The 24,805-nt window shown below is 40.8% G+C and overlaps 1 protein-coding gene across 1 annotated transcript; it reads right to left on the bottom strand.

Annotated features, from left to right (window-relative positions):
• On the bottom strand, positions 1-20,544 carry elk4 (ETS transcription factor ELK4). Its single transcript, XM_051416483.1, has 6 exons — positions 20,322-20,544; positions 13,394-13,608; positions 10,208-10,984; positions 8,532-8,771; positions 3,096-3,215; positions 1-3,005 (listed from the first exon to the last, which is right to left on the bottom strand). Exons 2-6 carry the CDS (start codon positions 13,598-13,600, stop codon positions 2,907-2,909), a joined length of 1,443 nt encoding a protein of 480 aa, XP_051272443.1. The 5' UTR covers positions 13,601-13,608; positions 20,322-20,544; the 3' UTR covers positions 1-2,906.
• Between the last annotated feature and the right edge of the window lie 4,261 nt (positions 20,545-24,805).

Here is a 24,805-nt window from a genome sequence, read left to right as displayed (position 1 = left end):
TTAGTTAGAGATCTTTTATTACTGGTCTCCCTTATCTCTTCCATTATAAACACTTCCTCTACGCCTCTCACACATCAATACGCCACTTAAGACAAGTAGCTTGTAAACATTTGAAAAAGCATCAAACAAATAGAAAACTGGACAGAACATAGCAAGAACTGTGTCATTTCTTTTTAAAACGAGATTTTACATTTCAAGGTAAGTTGAAGGAAAAACATCATCAGAAGATACAAATGAAGAAATATGCAAATGACAAGTCCCATAAGACTTGATGGAGGAGTTTCAAATGGCCTTTGGGGTTATTATCCAGCGATTTTATAGGTTTTTATCAAAGTTGCTGCAAAAAATGCAATATAAGCTACCAATTCTATTGGGATCTGTTATAAATTCAAATAAATAAATATTGTGTGGTCGTGCCTAATCACAAATGTAAATACTTTGATTGTAAAAGATTAGATTTACCGTATAAAATATGAAGTGCATAATTTTATCCTCCCTTTGGGAAAATATACATTTCTCAGTAAGCAAACATCGACAACATTTCAAAGAGGAAATCTGAGTCATAGAAAAGCAACAGAATCCAATACTACAGGAACCCCGAAAGATTAAGTGCAAACGTTCCATCACAACATCTGCATGTACAATATCAACACTATATCAAAACACTTTACATATAAAACATAGATTTAGATTTCTCCCCATATAAGGCTTTGATTCCCAAAAATAGCCAATGGCACCATGGGGCCGCCGCCTCCCAGATATATGAGAGGAAAACATAAAGGAACACATGCACAAAGAGAACCCAAAATAACAGAACGTCTAACTATCTGGCCGTTACAAAAATAGAAATGAATCTTAAAATTCTATTGGTGTTACAGGAAAATGAAAGGAGATTACACAAAACATAGTAAACAGGTTTTATATACTTTCTGAGTAAATTTGTTATCACAAACATTTAGAAGCAGGTTGGAGACGTGGCCACCAACTCTAAAGCATGGCCTGATTAGATTTACATGCTCTGCATCTGGACTCATGTTGCTGTCTGTATGTACAGGTATGCATCCTGAAGAGCACCGCAGCACATTGAAGGTCCTGTAGTACATACACAGAGTAAGCTGTGGCAGACCACATGAGCTGCAGTGAACTCGGACACAAAACATCCCTGTGAAGTTTTACTGCAAACTTCTGGGGCTCTGGTTTGGTCTACGCAAGGATATGGCAGAAAAAACAAACAACAAACGCTGTCGTATACAGTTAGCTCCACACTAACTTTTAAATGATAGAACGTTATCCACTTTTGGGAGATTAACTTGGGCTTGGCTGTGGTAAGGCACCGTATATCAATGTGACAGACAGCAGGCAGAGGGGGCAAATGTCTTGTTAGTTGAGTATGAGTCCCCCCTCCCCCTACAAGATTCGCTGGTCATCCATCCCTGGGTTAGAAAGGGACACTTAGGTAAAGAAACACTTAAGTGTGTTCTATCCAAGTATTGTGTAAACAAGTGTGATGTACAATTTCCACATTTGATAGCATAGAAATGTGGGGTCTCCCTCTTGAGTCTGCGTCTCAGACTTATGGCTTTAAAGTCATTTACAAAACAGGTATAAGCCTTTCATGGCTGATCATCTAGAGGAGGGGGTTTTAGGGCAGGAAGGTGCTTCAATGCTCCTGGATTAAAGGTTGATCTATTTCAGATGGCTAAGGCTCGGCAAAGGATGAGGCTGGACTGTTCAAAGTCTAGCCGCTAAGATTTGGAGGTTCAGGCAGAGATAAAATAACTGCACCGACGTTGCAAGCAACATTAATCAAAGCCCATTGATTTACAACAAAGAAAACAGTCAAACGTTTTCTTGAATATTTTCTATCTCTTAACAATTTTGATTTAAAAACTGGAAGTAAGTGCCCTTATCATGGTGGCTGCCTTTAACAATGTAGAGTTCATTTTCATTATCAAATACAGGATTTGGGTTGTTGCTTGCAGAGTCGATGCGCATAAACTGTTATGGCTTCACTTTATTCAATTCCCACATGAAAGCTTACCGGCTGGAGACACACCAGGCCACACTGGCTTTCAGGGCTATTCCACTGTATATATATATGCATTAGAACAGTTACATAGGGGCAAGACTCAAGGTTCAGCTTGGATTATGGCCACACATCACGATAAGACAGGCAAGGTAAAAGTATGGCTAAAGTCAGCCAACATTTGACAGCAGCAAACAGTATACACTCAGGCATGTGAGGCGAGTTTGAGAGCTGGAGAGTTGCAGGTAAACATGCAGGTTATCAGGTTAAAGCACTACCCTTCAACAAGAGTAAAAGTAAAGGACAGAGCACAAAAAGAACGGAGTCCATGTCAGCAGAGGAGAGAAAAAGTTAAAAACTAACTGATAATGTCTTTTTTGGCAGTAACACTGTTGCACAAGAGAAGAAGGAAATTCTATTAAAGGAAAGATTCAGTTATCTGCAATCCCACTGGTCTGTGTGTCAAAGTATGAAGCAGATTGTCGCTGCTGAGGGTCCAATCCACATGCACCAACTGTTGCCATGGAAATTCCTCCCTCCTTCGAACTGTTGTGACTGAGGATTCCAAAAAGCCAGAGAAAATGAATCAAAATGAAAGTGCATAAGGAACGGTGGCATCAGTGTCTATGAGTACAGGTTAGCATCCGCTCAGAAAACAAACTGAATGTTGATTGCCAACATTTCTCCAGATCCTCCCTCCACAAGTCTGACTGTAGTGTGAATTCTGTGGCTGTGAACTTTAAAGCACCGGAGTGATGAGGAATGGCAATAACTGAGCTCCCACATAATTGTCCTGGATGTGGGAGTAGGGGATGGAGCAGTGGGGGGAGTGTCTGGCTGTCTGGGTCCAAATGCAGTGAGACTGTGTGGGGGGTTAATCTTATGTCTTCTGAGGGTCTGGGGAAATGGGGCCGGGCGTATTGGTCCCATCGATACTGTGTACAGGGATCTGGAACTGTGGGGTGAGGACAGACGGAAACTGGAAGAGAGCAGAATGGAGTGTTAGGACGCTTTAGACAAATACAGACATACAGAGAAATATAGGGCACATATACTCTAATGTACTGACTTGGAACAGTTGGCCTCCCTGGCGGCGTGTAGCTGGGCTGAGGGGAGCGACCGGACTGAGCGTGCTCCAGAAGTGGATGTTGGACAGCAGAGGACTAGGAGTCAGCAACAGAGTGGGAGTCTGAGGAGGAAGACAAACAACAAAAACTCAGCATGTCGAAGTGTCCTTGAACAAGACACTGAACCCCAAATTGCTCCTGATGCTGTGCATCGGTGTGTGAATGATTAGTTTCCGTTCTGGTGAGCAGTTGGCACCTTGCATGGCAGCCACTGCCATCAGTGTATGAATGTGTGTGAATGGGGTGGGTGTGGCATGTGTATAGAGCATTGAGTGGTTAAAAGACTAGAAAAGCGCTATATAAGTACAGTCCATTTACCACTTACTGCATTAGAGCCTGACTGATGAAACAGTATGGCCAATACTGGCGTTCAGTGTAGTCTTTTTACTAGGAAGGTCGATACTTCATGGCAGTGTTTCCTCTATGTTGATTTTGGAGCGGTGGCCCGCGACTGTTAAATTTCTGCCGCCACGGTATCAGAAATGGGGCAGACGCACAATGTAGTCGCAGTTGCCTTATAAATGATCCTGCCGACATAATGCACCCCCGTTGGCTGCCACTCACATTGCAATTTAACAACAAGTAGAACTATTCAGAGGTTATAGGGGCTGTCCAGTTTAACTCCACATACTGTTGTGTTGATGTAGCTCATTGTCAAAACGTTTGCTTTCTTCCAAGTCGACTATTAAACTAACAGCTCCACCAAAAACGTCACCGCGGTGGGTCCGTTTTAATTGGACAACGTTCAACTTGTCCGTTCTCAGCTCAACGTCCTGATATCAAACATCTGGAAACATTAAAACGGTAAATATATTTGTTTGTGTCACTTCTGTTTCATACGTAAAACGTTTGTCGGCGTGACGGGGGGGTTCGGACAGGCCTGCCCCCATTGCTAAAAAAAATCCTAGAGGAAACACTGTCATGGTATTAAATCTTTACCATATATGATGACCTCCATTAGTGACTAAGGAACTGTTCCTGTTGTAACTGGTGCAGCTTAAAGTGGCTTCTGAAGATCACAAGACCTCTTCCTTCCCACCCCTTTTTTGCTTTATGCTCCAATAACAGTCGAGCTAGCCTCGGTCAGAACCTTGATCAATTGTCCCCTTTCCTGTTATTAAAAAATGCTATGTGCTAGGCTAATCTATGTTGAAAAGACAACCACATTGTGAAGGTTACAGGACCAGTGTGTAGGATTTAGTGGCATCTAGTGGCGTAGTTGCAGATTGCAACTCACTTGCACTTGCTAGAAAATACAGTGGCCACGAAAAACACAAACAGCCTTATCTAGAGCCAGTGTTTGGTTTGTTTGTTCTGGGCTATTGTAGAAACATGGCAGTTCAAAGCGGAGGAATCCATGGAAGGTCGCAGCATAGGTAGATAAAAACAGCACAGTCTAAATTCATCAAGGAGGATATTCTATTGTCGACCCTAATCTGTCCTTCAATAGAGATACCTTTCGATTCTCAAGATACACACAAAAAAACACAATGCTTCTCACGTCGCTGCTGCTTGTCTATGCATGTATGTTGGTAAAAAGCAAGCACATCCCAACCCTTAGAGAAGTTAAGTGTATACCACGTGCACACAAGGTTTATGTGACAGTTTAAAGACCTGTTGCACATCAACATCACCGCTCTCGTCAACTTTAATTGGCACTTTTTTTGGGGGGGGGCCTTTATTATAGTGACAGCTGAAGACAGACAGGAAAGGGGGGCAGAGAGAGGGGATGACACGCAGCAAAGGGCTGCAGGTCGGATTCGAACCCTGGGCCGCCGCAGCAAGGGTCGCCAGCTCTACCCACTGACCTAACCAGGCGCCCCTAACTGCCACTTTTAAAAGCACTAGGTCTATAATCACTTACTAACAGGTCTATTACTGGTGTCAATTTAAAATGGAATTGTAAATCCCTCAGTTTGAGTGACTCACCTCTGACAATGGAGGAAACACTGGACAATTAAATCTGTGTATCATTCGTTCTTTTCATATTCAATTGAGATTCCAAAATCGGAAAATGAAAAAACGGTTTGTTATGTCCTTATTCGTTTATGAATCTGATACCAAAAAAAATAGAAAATGAAATAACGGGCCACGGATCGATTTTGATTTTGATATTTAATTTGCCCGATTTGTGTGAACCAGAAAGTAATTACTTTGTTACATACTCTATATGAGATAGACATGCATATATTAAGAATATATATATATATATATATATATATATATATAGATTATGCCATGCCGTTTAGGAAATTAATCTTTGAATATATTGAATGAAACTTTTAATATATGGAATGAATCCTGGAATATATTGAATGAACCTTGAATATATGGAATGAATCCTTGAATATGTTGAACGAACCTTGAATATATTGAATGAATCTTTGAGTATATTGAATGAATCTCAATATATTCAAAGATTCATTCAATATATTCAAAGATTAATTTCCTAAATGGCATGCCATAATATATATATATAAATATATATAGTATAATTTAAAGTCACACTTTCAAATGTGCAAAAATGGCAAGTGTAAAGTGGTCGCAGGCCTCCTCTTCACCAGAGGCACATAGCAGGATGTTGGGTTTGCAGAGGGAGGGATGTACCACAATGATGATGACGTGCAGGAACTGCTGGCCAACGGGGCCACAGAGTTGTTCCCTCTCGGCACAACCCCGGTTCGCCCGGACGGTGTGGAAGCCACCGACAGATACGCTCCGGTCCGTAATGTCCCTGTGCAGCCATGACCCAGCAAAACACACCAGACTCTCGGTACTCTGCGTGGCTCCGCGTCAATTCCGTCAGCTTGTACATTCCGTTGCTAGGAGACCACACAACAAGAGAAGGGAGACTCGGCTTAAATCTTCTCCTTGTCCATAAACCCGTCCCGTCTCGACCCTCCTCTCTTCCCCCGATGTTGCTTCCCTCCTCTGCATCCCCGGTGTGTTTTTCTCCAGAGTTCAGGTGGTAAATCAGCTGCTCTGTCCACTATGCCGGCTGGCATTAGCGCGATCAGCTTTTCTCCGGAGTAAACAACGGCAGCGTGTCCCGGTGGAAGCGGTATTAAAACACGAAAATGAACACAAAAACTCTCTCAAACAACATCGTTAGAGAGGGCAGGACTTTATAGAGTTACAGTGAAAAAATAAGAACGAACAAAAATAGAATAAAAGTTAAGAAGTTAAAAAAAAGCAGACTGGAGTAACGTAACAGGCAGCATGCAGTTTTTCGCGCACGCGCCAGGAAAATGAAGATGAAAGATGAATGAAAAGATGAAACTCTTCATGATTGATCCTCAGTTTTGAAGGCTAACGTTAAACTGAAGAAGTGAATCAAGCTAACGAGACAATAACTTCCGGTCCATACAAAGCGAAAAAATTAAATATCAAAATCAAAATCGATCCATGGCCCGTTATTTCATTTCCTATTTTTGATCTGAGCAATAAATCGAAAGTACAAAAAATGAACCGTTATTTGTTTTTTGGTATCAGATTCATAAACCAATAAGGAAATAACAAACCGTTTTTTCATTTTCCGATTTTGGAATCTCAATTGAATATGAGAAGAACAAATGATACAAGGATTCAGTTAGTTTGTTTATTCATTAATCTATTTTCATTTTGTTAATGAATTGTGGGGTCAAATTTGAAGATACTAAACACGAGGGCAGTAACCCATATGCAACGGTACAGACCATCAAGAACTCCTCTCATACAGCGAAGAGAAAATGCTTAAAGTCAACAACTGACAGAAGAGAGAGAAACCAGGAAGAACAACTCATTCAACTAGCAGTGAGCTAACAGTGGGTCTCATGACCAACTGGACCTGGCCTGCTGGGGAAGGACAGAATAAAAACAGCTCTGTCTGAACCAGCAAATCTAATAGACTCCTAAATTCTATACAGTGGCACACAGTCATGCGGTCTGCAGACAGCATCACTGGGAACAATTAAACACCAAAAACGGCCAGACATCACAGATTACTGTTGCACTGCTGCCACCTGCTGGTCAGGATCAGTAAATGTTGGAGGTTCTGGTCGTTTCTGGGTTCTGCCCAGTTAGACAATGATGCTTGTCTATTGGTGTCTTTTCCATTTAAACATAGTCTACTGTTACTGAATCATTTCAAAACATTATGGGAAATGAGGAATACTATAGACACAAAACGTATGAATAAATGATGCAAATATCACTTCAACATGCAGCACTGAGCTTTTACACAACTTCTCTGATGAAAAATCTAAACAACAAACCTATTATTGGTAATAGTAATTTATCAATTTAATGTTTTAATTATAATGGAACAACACACCTACTTGGAAAATGTACCAAATACCTTACACAGAAATACAAGTCAATGCAACAATATAGCAACACTACGTTATCTAAGACAGGGGTGCTCAAACTTTTTCCCATTAAAGGCCAAAACTGAAACGTAATGGTTGATCACAGGCCAAAAGCAAATACTAGTTGAGATGCAAAATGGTACTAGGATCCCAAGTTCCCTTAACTGACTGACTGTGTGCAGTGTCACTCAGATTATGAAAAATAATTAATCATTAGGGATCCTCAATCAGAAGAGCATTTTACCTCACAAAAGATGAACAGCAATTTCTATAATATATTTCTGAATAAACTTTCTTCTGCTAAAAACATCTGGCGGGTTAAATCAAACCTTATGGCAGGTCAACTTTGCCCCACAGGCCCCAGTTTGGGTGCTCTAAGCAAAACCAAAAACACTGAAGCAATTCAGAACACTCTTTTACAAGCTCAATTCGCAGCTCATATACAGTAGGTATGTGTAATGAGTAAATGCTCTTGTCAAAATGAAACTGGGATGAGTATGTCCCACTGCTGATTACAGTTCCTCTATCCTTGTATATCCTCATTGCTTTGTCCTTCCAAACGTATGAAGGTGGAGCCAAGACAGGAAGAATACATCTAGCAATTTCAACTTAAGTTATCTACAGTGAGTATAGAAAATGTTCCTGTTCCTCTGTCTTGTAATTGACAAATTATTATTAACTGCAATGTTAATAATTTACTGTGCACTAAACAGTGTGTTGAATATTTCCTAATACAAGGCTATTGTAGCGACATTATATCAATTGTCATTTAATTTCCTCATTCATCATTTCTTAGATGTCAAAAGATTTCATATGCCATCGTACACTTTCACCAGTGTTACTGTACATCATGCATCTTTCTTACTGCTACCATTAGACTAATATTGAATGTTAACTGAAATGTCTTCATTCACTTATTGAGTATTCAACATCTGTTTGTATGTTCTGATTTGTATCATCATTTATTTGTGTAAATGTTTTGCTTAAATGTGGTTTGACTTCACTACCAAGAGGATGAATCTAGGCCCTTACCTGTAGCATTGCTGGTGTGAGAGAGGCAGTCGGTAGAGAGGGGCTGCAGAGGTTCATGGGGGAGAAGTCAGAAGTGGTGACCAGCAGAGTTGGCGGGCTGATCTGCAGGACTTTCGGGGGCTTGCGTGTCTTTCCTGAGCTCTGAGTGCTGAGTGTGGTGCTGCTGCTCACTGAGGATGAACTGGTTTCAGCGTCCACAAAACTGGTCTCGTCTCCCGACAAACCAATGCCACTGTCCACCTGGTGGACAAAAGACAGATCATTTCATTAATATAATTTTCTTGATTTCATCACTTTTGCTTTACACTTGTTATAGTTTATATTTGACTCAACACAAGAGGTATGTGTGTGCTTTAGCTAAAACGCACAGCTCATTTAATTGTAAGATTTCTGAAATAATCAGTAGCTGTGTCACACAGCTACTGATTATAATGTAGTATAATGTAACTTAACAGCTGCGAGAGCAGAATTTAAATGAAGCAACTAAATGGTTTTGTTGAAATTAATAGTGTGATGAATTTCACTTAAAATTAATTTCCTGCTGTGCTAGTGGTTTTTAGGGTGTGGTGCTGCATGACTGCTACACATATACTTGACCAATTACTTCTATAATAACAGATATTTATAATAAAAATGAATTAAATTCTACTACTTGTTGTGAAAAGGGTCACTGGTAGTGATAAATTCACAGAGAATAATCATCAGAATGTAGTTTCCTTCAGCTCTAAAGAGCCTTTTAGTATCTTTCAGCTGACTGTTTAGGTTTTATGGCCCACAACTTTACTGTTTTGGTTTCCGGCTGCAGCAGGTGGCTGTTTTAAAAAAAAAAAACCCCAAAAAAACCAAAAAAAACCCCCACTGTGCCCACAGAATACAGGCACAGTCAAAGACTAGATGTTGAACATAGTGGAACATTTAGCAGCTAAAGAGACAGATATTTCCCTCTACTGAACTTATAACTGATCCAAATGAGTGATTGATAATGTTCCTCCACGTAATTAACAATGAGCCTCCTCCACACGCACCTCGCCTGCTGTTGTTATAATCATAGGTGAAAAGATCCTCAACGTGAGATGTGTTTTGTGGGAGACTTCATAAGTTACTTCTGAAGAAAGTCAGCAGACACACACAGGGAGAGAGAAACAGAAAGGGGCGGGGCAGGTGTGTACGTGTGTGTGTGTGTGTGTGTGTGTGTGTGTGTAAAAGAGTACTAAAGAGAGAAGCAAGGTGAGCAAATTAAAGTTGTTTAGTAGTGAATTAAGTAAGAAAACATCTATTAGAAAATAGTTGCTATTGCATTTTTTTGTAATGGTAATAAAGGAGTTGTTTTGTTTTCGTTTTGAACATGATATCGAATTGGTGTCGAGAATCGTGAAATTTCACTGGTATTGTGACTTGCCTAATTGGGACTGTATGAGTGTGTTATGATCCGACTTGACTGACTGTGGTCTGGCAACGCAAGCGAACAACCTAATAACTGTCATCTGACTCCGATTCAGCTGAATCTATTGCTAAACTCTGATTGCACAGTAGTATGTGACCATATGCAGGATTTATTCAGAATGACTCCAACCCATTTCAAATCCGTGAAAAGAGCACAGGAAAAAACTAAATATCATATAGAAATAAAAACTGCTCAAACTTTTTAGCTATTTGACTACCATATATATACTAGCCTTTTCCTGGGCCTGAGCATCTGTGGGTTCTGGTGCCTGAGAGTCTGCGGGGTGAGAAGATCCGGACTCCATGTCGCTGTCAATGACCAGCTCCTGGGAGGAGTCGGGCACTAGGCTTGGGGACGGGCTGGTCGAGGTCAGGTCTGATATGCTGAATGTTGGTTCCGACGGGCGGATGTGTTCAAACGAGTAGACGGACTGGGACGGCAGGGAGGAGTGTGTGCTGATGGCTTCGGCCCTCGGGGGCAGAGCTTGCAGAGAATCTAAGTGGTTGGACATCAGGGTGGGCTCTATGTCAACCTGAGGAGGCGGTGCTGGTGCTGGCTTTGGAGGGGTGTTTCCAAACTTGATGACGGATGGCAAACCGGTCGGCTGTTGCGGATGAGCGAACTGCTCCTGGCTGTGGGCTGTGGCAGTGAGACCCCTCTTGTCAGCCATCTTCTCTGCTGGGTTCTCTATTTTGATGGACTTGAAGAGCTGGCGTCCATTTTGCAGCGAGTTGAGAGTAAAGGAGGTGTACAGGCCGGAGTGGATGTAGTCGTTGCGGTTTGACTGCTTGGTGCTGGAGCTCAGAGCTGCTGTACTACCTCCTACCTTGCTGCGGTCACCAGACTCGCCCTCCAGTAGGCTGCCGTCTCCCCTCTTTGACAATGGAGAGAGGCCCCCAGCACCCACATCCCCGCCGTCTGTTCGGGTACCAACATCTCCTTTCAGGATGTCAGGATAGGAAACAAAGCGGTAGACAAACTTCTGACCATTCACCTTCTTTATGATGTTCTGTAAGACACAAAAAAAGCAATAGCAGAAAATGTTAATTTATACTCTTGGTGAGTAGAATAAAAAGTGCATCATGAACATCTAGGCAGAAAGCACGGAATGAGAGCCAAAACAAGACTTTCCCTCATGTAGTATGCCTTTACCAAAGAGGCAATATAGTAAAAAATAGAAGAGTGAGACCACAGAAAAGCCTTGTGCGTGGGACAGCTCTGTCCTTCCTGTCTGCACCAAACTAGCAGCCACTAATGCTGCAGCCAAACATACCAGAGCAGCCCTGCCCAGAACGCCTACAGGGTCAGGCTGTGCTTCTGCCAAACCACAAGCAGAGTGGGAGACAGACAGCACTCTCACCCTCTTCCGCAAGTCACTGAGCAAGTGGACTTTAACCGTTCTGAGATGCAATTAACTTGGGTTTTGCTATTTGCTGGTGCACTCTTTGGTGCAGCTGTCTGGAGGAAACGGTCCCCTCTGAGTCTTCAGCTGTTGTTTCAAAACATGTGCTGTTTTGCAACTTAGGCATCATGTCATTGGTTTAATTATGACTGACAAACATCTGATTTCATATATACCCCGCAATCTGATCAAACTCATATTCGTTTTTATTTTTTGGGAACCCTGGAGTGGGCAAAAACATTAGGGTGCTCAAGCCCCTAAGCACCCTTAGAGCTGTACGTCTGTGCCCCGTTCATTCATTCAGTGTCAACAGTAATACTAGCTCTTCAAAAAGAGAGGAGGACTATTCTGTAATGTGATGCAACCTCTTGTTGTTTTTCAAAACAATGGATGGTCCCATCAGAGCTTTTCTAGGGGGTCACTGCTCTATCAAAGGGGGACAAACAGTATTGTGTGTACTCAAAGCTGTACACGCTCCGAGTGCTACAAAATCCTAAGTACTGATATTAGACAATATTATCGACATAACATTTAGTTTTCATTTCTGATAACGCTATACAAAAGAGAAATTATCAATTTATCTATCTAGGAAATTATTAAATAACATGGATGAAATACAGGTTTATCCAGTACACACCCCTTGTTTCACTTTCAACTGCCACTGACAAAAATCTTATCAGATCTTATCTGTATGATCCTGATTACAGTGATTGAGATACTTATGTGATCTTTCACTGAGGCAATCCGACTACCGTTTACTATCTGCTAACATAAGCTGTTGGTCAGTACTTGACTGCTATCTAACTGCACCAGGCTCATGTATGTAGTTTAAGCCCTTTTAATACATCCATGTCTAGGCCAGATTATGGGATGTGCAATCAGCTAACACAAGACTCTTCCCTGTTTATTGTTGACAGGGACTTCAACACTAAAGGGATAGCAACCCTTGCTAACTTTTTTTTAAAAACTTTGCAATCCACATTTAAAACAGCCAATAGTTTATTGTGTGGTTTGGCTATCTCAGGAAATAAATGATACAGCTCAGTTTTTTTTCATCAATTGCCATAAGTAACACTATAAGCAATATCAGGATTCCCACCTTCTTCAGAAATCATTTTTTAGCACCATTCCAGGACATTTTCCAGGAGTTTTCTTCACAATACAGGACAACACTTGTTCTCAAACAGGTTCATTTACAGGATATTTGGTCATTTTATTCAATTTCCAGGTGTTTCCATGACTTGAAAACTAGTCTCTTAATATCCAGGTTTTCCAGTTTTTCCAGGACATGTGGGAACCCTGAATATGCTCTTGTGATTGGCATTGCAGGCCCATGCAGTCTGCACTGCAACTCTTGCTAGTGCACCCCCACTAACAGAGAAAAACACCCTCTGATTTTACTCTGGAACCAGCACTGCTACATCTGAGAACACATTCCTCAGCAGTCACTGCAGTAAGCTCCCTGTATAACACCATATCCACCACATCTTTTTGCAGAATTTCAGGTTGACTCAATCAAAGTGTTTCATTGTTGTCACAAAAAACGGTGCAAAATGAACTAGCAAATGTTCAAATTTGACCAGCCGCTCAATAGATACCATTGTTTTTTGGCTGGTTAGTCAGCCACTCGCACATTTTAGCACCATAAGAAGCAGACACATAAGACTTGATTTAAGGCTCCAGTCTACCAACCACAAAGTGACCAATCCACCACTCAGGGGCACATTTTGGCAAACTGTATTCTGACATCATTCGGCCCAGAGAGGCCAACATCGGACATTCAAAAACAGCTGAAAAGGCTGATATTGGTCACATGTTTGACAAAGTTGGAGGACAACACATGCTTATGGTTTGGGGCTGGGCTAGGGAGGATTGGGGAGTTGGTTAGGCAGCATGTCCAATCAGGTTTCCTGTGGGAATGACAAGGCTGGGAGATGTGTGGGGGTCAGGCAAACAGCAGGCTGATGACTCACCAAATACTGGTATCCTATAGCAGAGAAGAGGCGACTTGTTTACCTTGTCATAGTAGTATCTGAGAGCCCTGCTGAGTTTGTCATAGTTCATGTTGGGTTTGTTCTTGCGGGCTCCCCACAGCCGGGCCACTTCCTCGGCCTGCAGCAGTTTAAACTCCCCCTCCTCATTGGTCCAGCAGATCAGCTGCTCATTACTGGGATCCAATAGGAGCTGGAGAAGGAACTGCCACAGGGTGACAGAGTTGTCCATATCTCTCACTGAAAGAGTTGAAAAACAAAAATATTATCAGGCACATTAAACACAAAACTGCTGCTCATAACATGACAGTATGGGGTTCCATAGATCACCCTTGGGCCACTACTTTAAGTCAGTTCAGCGAGTTCAGTTTATACCGACAGTTAGGACGAAGTGCTGTTACTTTGCTCTGACTTCCTCAAATCATCCGGCAGCATACAGCATGAATAGAAAATCTGATCCCAATTGGAACAATGGGAAAAGTCTTTATTTTAGTCATCCTCACCTGTACATATAAAAAGTCCCACCCTAAACCCCTTAAACCACAAAGTCTGTTGAATACCTAAAAGTATGGGCAGAGATGTGGTGTAATTGCTGTAAATAATAATTTAACAGCCAAGGAATAAGAGGCTGTTTCTGTTTTACAGGACCAGGTGCAACATCTGGTACATAAGCTGTTCCCTCATGTGGTTCACACATTCCAGGATGATAATGCCACCATACACCCTGCTGAATAAATTTAAAAGTGTTCCATTAGGAGCTGGATGAAGTCAAACAGCTTCCATGTCATTCCCCTTTATGGGACTTTCAAGAGCCAAGAGCGTAAAGTAGTTCTTCGTCCCTTGGTGAGCTGAAGTGAACAATAAAGACCAGTGGTGTCCATACAGCGCTTTCTTTCTGAACTTTCAAGGACTGAGGCTGTTCAAACAGTCAATAATGGCACTATTCTCATCAGGTTGATGATACTGAAATAATGTCATACATCTAGACGTGGTGTCAGGTTGTTCACATTAAGCCAATTACCCACACACCTAATCATAAATGTCCATTTTTTTCTTTTAAAGACACTTATAAAATGTGCCACTGGGATGTGGCCACTGACTAGCTCTAGTCAAGGCCAAACATCTTTCTCACATCTGGCTTTCAAAGAGCAGCAAAACACCACGGCCATGGAAATGAAAAGCCCCTCACAGCGACAGGTAAAGAGTGATATTCATGAAGAATTTAATTCAAACAGCGGGGGCAGAGGAAAGCCATTGACAAAGAACCCTGCAACGACAGTAACCCTGGCATAAAGGCAACGGTATTCACAGGAGAGTGAAAACAATAATTACTATCTTTTCAATACTGTATCATCATTACTACAGCTCCATATAATGTCACAAAGAACATTTTATTGCACTCAACTATGTTCGGGTGTTCTGCATTGAATTAACTGGGTAGATAATGTGGACCTGCTGCCAATATGCTACAATGTTTTACTAAATGAGGTACTGAAGGACTTTTGTCCCTTTTGTTACTTCCTGTTGCCAGTAGGTGGCGCTATCATTATATCTGAATATTGCCATGTAGACGTGTTCAGGGCGGGACTCTCATCAAACGTGAAGTTTTGTTGAGATTGGACATTGTACACTATCATAAAATATCATCAACAACATGGTTTGCATTTTCTGTCGTAAATAGCACAACTTTTAATCATGAATGTCTTTAGATGGCGCTGATTAAATTTGAAGTCGATCCGATAAATTCCCTAGGAGGAGTTTGTTCAAATACAACATGTGCAAATTGCCAGAAATGACCGCTAAATCAAAAACGACTTCCTGTTGGGTTTGGGATATGGCGCCCACTGCATTTCTTGTACATCAGGATAAGATCTACGAGTGTGCCGGCATATCGGTGCCCCAAGTGGTACAGTTTATGGGCCCCTGAGGGGCCATTTTGCCATGCTCATAGTGGACCCCTAGAAAGTACAAAAACTTTTCACCACGACATGTTTCATGAGTTTTCGAGCATGGGAAAGCCTCCAAAAATGCAATTCATTTGTTACTAAAATAATAATAATACTTACAGATACAATAGGGCCTTCACACGGTCAGTGCTCGGGCCCTGATAATGATGGTGAATTATGGCAACAAATGTGCTGTGAACATTACTTTCACAGCTAAAAGTTATAAATTGTAGGTTCCAGAATACATGAAAAATCATAAACAAATCAGTAAAAGAAAGAAGTTTACTGTATCACATTAATGTATTATTCAGCTAAAGAGCAACCCTAATCTGGTATATTTGTGAGGGGCTTTGCTGCAGTCTTTGCATGTGTTCCAGCATGGCTTCCTATGCTGAGACTAAAGGCCACAAACAACCACACATGTGTTTTGACTCTGGCTGATCAGACCTCCTGTCAGTACTGTGTGAGTGCGTACAGAACAGGTTTGATTGACATCTCCCTCACTTATGTGTTGCACCTGTCAGAGCGGGACACCGGTTGACTCTTTCAGGTATGTTAAGCAGTCTGTTGACCTCAACCTGAAAAGAGGCCTAGTCAGAAAGAAAAAAATTAAAACACCTGATCTACATATCAGCTGATACAAAACTCCAGTCTAATCCAGCAGCTCTACTGACCAGTGTAGACCAGGGCTCTCACAATATCAGGTTTGCATACACAATTATCATTCACAAAATCTATAGAACATTTAGAAGAAAAGAAGAAAAAAATTATATTAGTCAAGTTTATCTTTAACTTTTATTGTGTTTTGTCTCTTTTATGGCAAAAACAAGCATAGGGAGGTGAAGAGAGAGACTGTGACCATATCAGACTAATAGAACAACTGCACAGAGAGTGAACCAGGGTTATTGTAGTTAACTAAAACTAAACCTAGGTGTGAAAAATAATTTTAGTTAACCGGAATACAAATAAAACACTAGACTTTGGAAAACAAACTGAAACGATTTTGTGTACTTACAAAACTAACTAAAAGAAAAGAAAAATATACATGAAATGTCTTCAGTTTCCGTTTGGTCAAATTTGTCAACACAAGCATAAGGAGGCATTGGTCAACATGTTTACTGACACTGTGAGTCAATGTGTTTGTATTTTGATATGTATTCTGAATCTTGCCTGACAAATACCCCCATATTGTAGTAAAAAACTGATACTCAAACTAACAAAAAACTCAACTGAAACAAAAAAAGTAGTTTGCAAACTAACAAAAATTAAAAGTGAAACTGAAACAAAAACTAATGAAAAATACAAATCTAAAATTACTCTAGTGTGAACCACTTAGTGAGAACTGAAAGACAGAAATCATTTAAGAGGCAATGGATTATAAACAGGCTATTATCATGTGTGTTATGAACATGATTTCAATATAACAATTTAAAATATCAGTTGTACCGTAGTGTTAATTTAGTCCTTAAAAATGAGAAAAATTTAACCTTTCCCATTAGAAAACTTGAACATCCCACAAAGACAGCAAATGAACTATTTTTCACACCCCAATCCAATCTGCACAACAGACCGAACAGCAGCATGGGTAATTGAGTGTCTCATGGCAATCTAAAACCTCTGCATTAATGACAATCCTTCCTGTCACCTCAGGTGGCTGCACCTCTGAAGGGTTACATAATTACATGTTTTCCAGAGAAAAGTGAAAGGATCCTCTTTTCACCAGAGGAGGGGCTTCCTGCTGATAAAAACAGATGATAGATGGAAGGGCTCATGCTGTGAGTGACAATAAGAGTGAGCCCAAAAGTGGGGATAGGGTAGGTATAAATGTGTGTAGTGTGGGTGGATATTATAGCAACATCAAACACCACACAACCATTACGTGTCTCATAGAGTGTCTCAGCTTCAGTGGTCCTTGTCCTGCTGTCTGTCTGCATCCTAACAGCCTGCCGTCGTTTGAGGGATGAAAGAGGAGGAAACTTACTTCCCATGAAGGTTCAGTGGTGTTTAGATCTGGTGGTTGGGGAGGAAGAGTCTGACAGTATCCTTCTTTCATGAAACTTCTCTTTTATTTGGTTAGCAGTGGGAATGGAAACATTATCTTGGAATCTCATACCTTATCTATCTAACCTCATATGTTAATGCAAGCTCATTTTTGCATTTTGGACAACAACTCTGCTGTATTTGCATTAATATAACAGGGGAATATGTCTCATACCTAGTGCTCCTAGTCCTTTTCACTGCTTATTAGGAGCACTGCAACAAGCCTGCCCTTTGGCTCAGACTCCTTTGTTTGTGGATGCATTTTATCTGTGTACAAGTTAACATAAGTAGAAAGAAAGACATTAAGAAGCATACTGGGATTATTTTGACAGATACTGCAATTGCGATATGATTCACAATTAGTGGGATTTTGCATGACAATTTGAATTTTCACTGAAAGCAACTATGAAAACTTTGATAATGTGACATTTGTTGAGGTCTGTATGAAACAAAACCTGTTATCAAACTTTTAAAATCTGTGCTTTCCCTTTGACATTTCCAACTTTGTTAAGTTGTTCAGGTACGTCAGTCAAACTTGCCATGTTTAATCATTTTGAGACTACTAGGGGCTGGCTATCATTTGAAATATTTCATACCAGGGCCAATACAATGCTTGCATTTCAGTACCAATACCAAAACAGTGGGGTTTTTTAATATACACTAAGGGATATAAAAATTGTTTTCTACAAAAGCCTTTTCTCTATAATTGATTTTTGGGGCTGTTTTTTGTAATGCACCAACTCATGAGGGAAATATCTGGCTTTTTAACTGCTAAATGCTCCGCTGTGTTCACTAGCTAGTCGCCAACTATGTCTGTCTGTCTGTCTGTGCAGTGTACAGTGGGTTTTTAGAGCAGCTAAACAATGCGCTGAAACTCATTATAAAGCTCAGTAAAGCCGAGGGGAGCTGCAGATTCAGGTTATAATTCTCCGATGGTTCATCACTACCAGATCTTAACAACATTTGATATATTATAGTAAAAATATCATTTATAGCCACATTAACAAAATATGTCAAATATATCCATTTAATTCATGATTCATTTTGTCTTACACAAAGCAGCATCACAAGAACTCAATAAAATATTGTGCAGAATTAGCAGGATTATTATTTAAATAAGGAAATACCCAGTTATAGAATATGTAACCAACACTAGAAGTCTGACCAGATATTCAATGCCAACTTTCTGCAGTTTATAGTTTTCAATACTTGATGGTCAATACCAGAAAAGTACTCAAGTATGAATCCCAGCCCTCTGTTGTTGTTTCATGCTCCTTACACCAGGGTGCTGTTCTGGAGAGGAGGCAAAACAACCAGACTTCTGACAAAAGCCTTGATTTAAGTAAACCTCTGGGTCGTTCCACAAAGGCGACTCATGCATAAAGTAATGAGACTCGCTTAGGCTTGTGCTGAACGATCCAGATAAGTGCATATTCACAGTTTAAGACACACAAACGAGATGTTGAGTACAGAATAGATCAGTGCAGCAACAACAAAGACAGACACATGCAGGCGTTTTGTTGCAGGGGAACTGGTGAGCAGAGGTAGTAAACTGGGACCAAGGCATCACTCTAAAGGTATTGCACCCAGCTGAATGCGCCCAGATAATTACATCTCCCCCCCACCGGCATGTACATTGTACCCATCAACATTAGATCTCATGTTTGCACCTTTCTTCCTTCAAGGTAGAACACACTGATACATCAGACCAGGTAATCTTAATCTTTGGGTCATTTGGGAAAAGTCTGTGGTTATTAGCAGTCCTAATGTTATGAATATGACTTGTTATGGGCCGAGCCATCCAACGTCACCAACGCTCGGCTACAAAAGGGCTGCCTCCCACGTGGCAGATGTGCTGGTGAGGTGTCTCGTGCTCAGGTCCAGTTATCGTGCATGTTTGAGGTCGAAACGCCCAGCAACTCCACTCGCCTTGGTGATGTAAAGACCGGACCATCTGCCATCCACGACCAAGCATCTATTCAAAGTCTATGAGATAATGCTCCGAGCCCACTCCTCACTCATAATGCAAGTGTGGAGATTGAGTTGCGCGTACACACACACACGCAGGTTTATGCAGCGACACACACAAATATCAGGGAGGGCCCACTTCTTCTGCAAGACAAGGAGTTTTTATTTTTAAGATATCTCCCCTTCACACCCAAACTAGAGGTTTTCACATATCGCCTTGAAGAGCCACACCAGAACGTATTGTCACTAAGTTGCTGTGTGACATTAATCCTAATAATGGCTGCTATGTGTTGCAAGATTTTAATGTGGCATTTTTGCCATTTTGTCCACTCCATGTTGCAGGCTGAATGTGACTTCTCCCTGTCAGTATCTGCTGTCAACAAGTGTGTGTGTGTGTGTGTGTGTGTGTTGTAAGCTTCTTATGGGGACGAGTAAATCTGCCCTGACTCATCCAGACCTGCTGGGTTGGAGACACACCCCCCCCCACACACACACACACACAATCTGTCCCAAACTGTCATGTTAAAACCGGCGATATCGGGGCAAAAATAGGACAGCGTTAAAACTGCTGCCAGGGGAAAAGATTACCGGTGAACGTTATGCAACGTCTGACATTAGCAGCAAGCGTTATCTACTAGGCACTGAGATAACGTAAGCTAGGTCAAATCAGCCTTGTATCACGGGCTATTCATGCGCTATAAACGCTCGGACTGGAGTGACTGGTGTGTACTGTCCGACAGCCAGGCAGGCACCCACACAGTGCAAAATAAAAGACCACTTGTTGATGAATAACGTTAGTTTCGTTACCGTCAACACACGCTACCAGTTATTCCCCGACACTTTAAAGTCGCAGTGTCGAGCCCAAACGCCACAGTCTTCTTTTAGCGTGTGTGCAAACACCCGAGCAGACAAACAAATCAAGGCATTAACTAAACGTTAGTTTGCTAACTGTAAGTTAGCTGTTAGCTAGCTTCGCGTTAGCTTGTCTGTTAGCGTTACCTCGCTCGTAGAGCCCGCTGAATTTCCGAGTGGTCGAGCCGCGTCGAAATATTCCCAAAACATTGCTGGAAAGATTTCTATTGTGGCATAGCTCAGGAAACAAGTTTCAAGCAGAGTGTCAAGGAAATGCCTGAACATAAAATACATTAAACTGCCTTTGCCTTGTACCGACGATATATCCTTTGAACTAGAAAAAATGTTGCATTCAATGTCCCTCGTACACATCAGATTCTCTCCGACATCTGTCGCGCCTCTAAGTGCGTTTACTCGGAGATAAAATGTGTTGGTAGGGGTTTTTTAATGTAGAATGTATGACGCACATGTCTTTGATTTGCGATGTGAAGATAAAAAAAACTGGGGCTTTAGTTACACATTTTAGTATTATTATAACAGTATCTAAAAAAAACTGTGACATGAGAAAACAATGAATTTTTTTTGCTGATAATTAAAGGTTGTGCAATACTGCAATACGTCATCGTTTCCCTCGTTCACGCGCCTTGCATGTTGTTCTAGTTTAAACGTAACGTTACATCTCAGCACCTCCTGTAAGAGGCGATTACCACCTGTTGGCTCGTTGTGTGTGCAGTCACATTTCCAACACTTCAGAAAGCACTAAAATGTGTCATTAAACTCACGCTGAGATCACTTCCTCTCTTGTTTCTGTGGTTGTTGTGTTTATTATTTTGTTGTCACTTTAACACGCAGTTACAAAATTCCCCCGAGTAAAAATAGCAGCGTGTGTCTCTAACTTATGGCTTACTGTTGATTTCGCTAGTGTGGGTTTACAACGTGTTACTATCCGTCAATTTATAACTAGATAGCTTGCCAAGTTAATTAAAACATTACATACATTTATTTTACTTAATGCAGTTACATCAGCTAATACAAGATGAATGGATACATTGTCTGGTCATTTGATGTGGTGCCAGTAAAGGAGAGAAGCAGAGCCACTGTGTGAAACTGTATTTGGCACCTGTTGATAAAATCATGTAAAGAATGAAAGCAAGGAGGTGTGTGGGGGAGGCAGCTTATAATGCCTGAGCATTATCCCAGCATGCACTGGGCTTGAAGAAGGGTCTATCACAGTGCTATCTCACACAAGGTACATACTTTTTTTTCCTATATTTGATTCAAAGCATTTAGTGGAATTGTAACTCAATAACTCACAAACCCATTCATTCACATTTCACAGGCTGCAGATTGTCCGCAGGGGGAGCTGTTCGGTTATTGTCAACAACTACCACCTTATAGCTTAAGAGCATATGAATCCCTCCATGTGTTGGCTTTGAGGAGAGCGACTGAAACACAGTTTGTTTCTTGTAAATGAAGGATTCTTGTGTTGGTGATTGTTGGAACAAAGGAAAGACTAACAAAGGTTTGAATGAAGTTACAATGATTTGCAAGGTAAAATTACCCTTTTTGTCAATGGAGTCTGTTGGCCAGCGATAGCAATATAACAACTGTTGCTGACAACAAAAAAATGATCTTATTCTTTAAGAAAAAGGTCTATCTCTGTAGGGATCCTTTCCTCAACACTAAGAATAATCTAAGAAAACAAACACTGTTAGTAGGTGTGCTTGACCAGTGCATTTGTCCCCAAGAATTACATCCCGTTCAGCAAATATTTTTTACATATAACTGAATTTAGGTTTTTTTCCCCAACCAAACCAGTGTTTGTGATTATTGGAACAGTGGAAAGATGATTTTGGTGACTTTTATTTTGTTTCTGTCCAGTTTGAAGTGCGACAACTAGTGGCAGCAAATGTATATATTTTTTTATGTCACCCCCGACAGGCAAAATCATGAACACCAGATTGTTTTGGACTTTCAAACTCATGTCAGTTAACATAACTAGGACAGGTTTTTATCACTTAAAAAAATGAAAGAATAGAGGATTTATATTACAAGCTGATTCTGAGAAACTGGTTTGTGAATTAATCTAAACAAGACAACTGAAACCCTCACTTTGCTGGTTCACCCTGACAAACAACAGTAAGTAAGTACACTTTCCTTATAAAATCGCCTTTATAAGGAAAGGAGAAGAAATAACAAGGAACATAAAATAATAAAAACTACACAGAAGTTGAACACACAAACAATAAAAGCAATAAAACTGCAAACAAAGCAATACACCTTACAGGACAAAGTGCTTACAGGACAGATGAGTTTTTAACAGCTTTTTTAAAATTGTGTCTAAGTCTGCGTTGTTTAGAACTAGGGGCAAGAGGGTTCCAGTGGGTAAGAGCCACAACTGAAAGGCTCTGTCACTTTTGGTTCTGAGCCTGGCTTTCAGGACAGCCAGAAGGTCTTAGACCTCAGTGATCTCACCGCAGACAGGGGCTGCGGTAATCCTGAAATATAAGGTGGTGCCAGCCCATGCAGTGCTTTATAGGTCATTAAAAGATTTTTTAAATCAGTTCTGCATTCAATGAGTAACCATTGTAGACTGGACAACACTGGCATAATGATTTATTGTTTTTTTCCCTTTTCTCTTCCAACTTTATTTATTTTGCATAGCAGTTTTTGTAAATGGTACAAAACCTCTGTTGTGATTTTTCTTTTTTTAGTATTATTTTTTGATAGAGAGAGATAGACAGGAAAGGGGGGCAGAGATAGGGGATGACATACAGCAAAGAGCCACAGGTCGGATTCAAACCCAATCCGCTGCGTATATGGGTTGCCAGCTCTACCGACTGAGCTTTGGCCTTTGTTGTAATTTTTTTATGAAGGAAGACATCATTAGCAACATTAAACAATATCTTCTCTGCAGACACCTACAGTAGAAACAATAGAAACTGAAAGCATGTTTTCAGATAAACCACCAAGTGGCAGCATATCCAGCAGTTTCACACTACCATCAACCAGCCCCCAGCAAATTCTAGTTTAACTCTTTGTACACAATTTGTTGCTATCTGGTGTGAAGACTGTAAAGTAAACATATGGCTAATCTCATTTGAACCATTTTAAATACAGTCCATACAATTCCGTTGTTAATTTGCACATATACTGTATGTTTGTTGACCTATAAAGGATAAGACATAAATACAAGCATAACTTTAAATAACACATTTAGCAGGTGTAATAGACACATTGAAGGCTGATAAGTGTTTAAGGGAGACTTACAAAAGACCTACAAAAGCTGCCCAATATGTGTATATTATATCACATTATCATTGAATAAAGAAACTATAAGAAGAAACTTGTTGCTGCAAACATTTTTGGCAGCCAATCAGAGAATAGTATGAGTCCTAATGGGATTCTGACATTCAGCTGAGAAACATTAAAGACTATTCAGGCCTTAATGTGAGGCATTCAAAGACCAGAGGGTGATTATTTATAGACTGGTGGTGCTGGATTGACTTGGTGGATGAGTGACTCATCATAGCCAAGGGAGAAATATGCAGTATTTAGATTCCCCCTCTGAATGTCTTCTGCAGCTTTACAATGTTCTCAATAAGCTGCAGGTTTGAGAATATTCAGCAAGTTCTTGTTAATCTGTGGAGTAAGGTTTGTGCAGAAATGACTGATTCCATTTCAGCCCCTCTCATGTTATTTGATGTGTAATATAAAACATAGTCTCTGTGACGTCAACCATAGGTCTCTGAGGAGCCGTTGTGAAGCCCAGTGTGGTTGGCTCTGGCCGTCGCCATCTTGGAAGTCCTGACTCTGTCAGCTCCCTGCCAATCCAAAAATGGGAGGTGGACAGTCCACCTTTACAGCTTCGTTATGTTTGTCACAGACTCACATACACACTCTTGCAAACTTCCCAACTTCAAGTTGGAACTTCTAGTTCATTTATAGACTAACGTTAGTTTTTTACTACTGCTGATCACATTTTCTCATCAAAAATAAGATTAAGTATCATAAACCTTTGGTCGCTGAGGACCTTATTTTCTGCAATAATCCAAAATCCAATGGAAAAATTCCATTTCCTTTTTGTCAAAGGAACCAGGGCGATGCTAACTTCCGGGTTTGCCTACAAAAATACGCCATCCAGTGTAGGAGGATCTATTGGCAAAAATGGAATATAATATTCATAGGTATGTTTTCATCAATGTATAATTACCGGAATATAGGAATTGGTTTTGTTACCTTAGAATTAGCCATTTTAATCTACAGACCACGCAGGTCACCTTCCATGCAGTCTGCCATGTTGAACCGCCATGTTAGCAGTAGCCAAGAACGGACAAACCAAACACTGAATGTTGATAGGACCTTTCATGTTTTTCATGAGTTTCACAGCCAATGCAGTTTCTCCTACACGCTTCACAGCCCATTTTCATTCCCATGTCGTCAAATACAGACACGAGCGGTGTTCAGTTAGTTGCAATCTGCAGCTTCACTGCTAGATGCCACTAAATCCTACACACTGGTCCTATACAAGGACTACTGAGTCCTGACTTGGGTCCCCAAGAAGAAACTACTTTAAGAAACAACTATCAAAGCAAAACTTTTTTTTTCTTCTCAAAACATTATAAGTTACG

The sequence above is a fragment of the Dicentrarchus labrax genome, unplaced genomic scaffold (assembly GCF_905237075.1).
Source record: "Dicentrarchus labrax unplaced genomic scaffold, dlabrax2021, whole genome shotgun sequence".
Lineage (NCBI taxonomy): Eukaryota > Metazoa > Chordata > Actinopteri > Moronidae > Dicentrarchus > Dicentrarchus labrax.
This window is presented reverse-complemented; position numbering and strand designations above follow the sequence as displayed.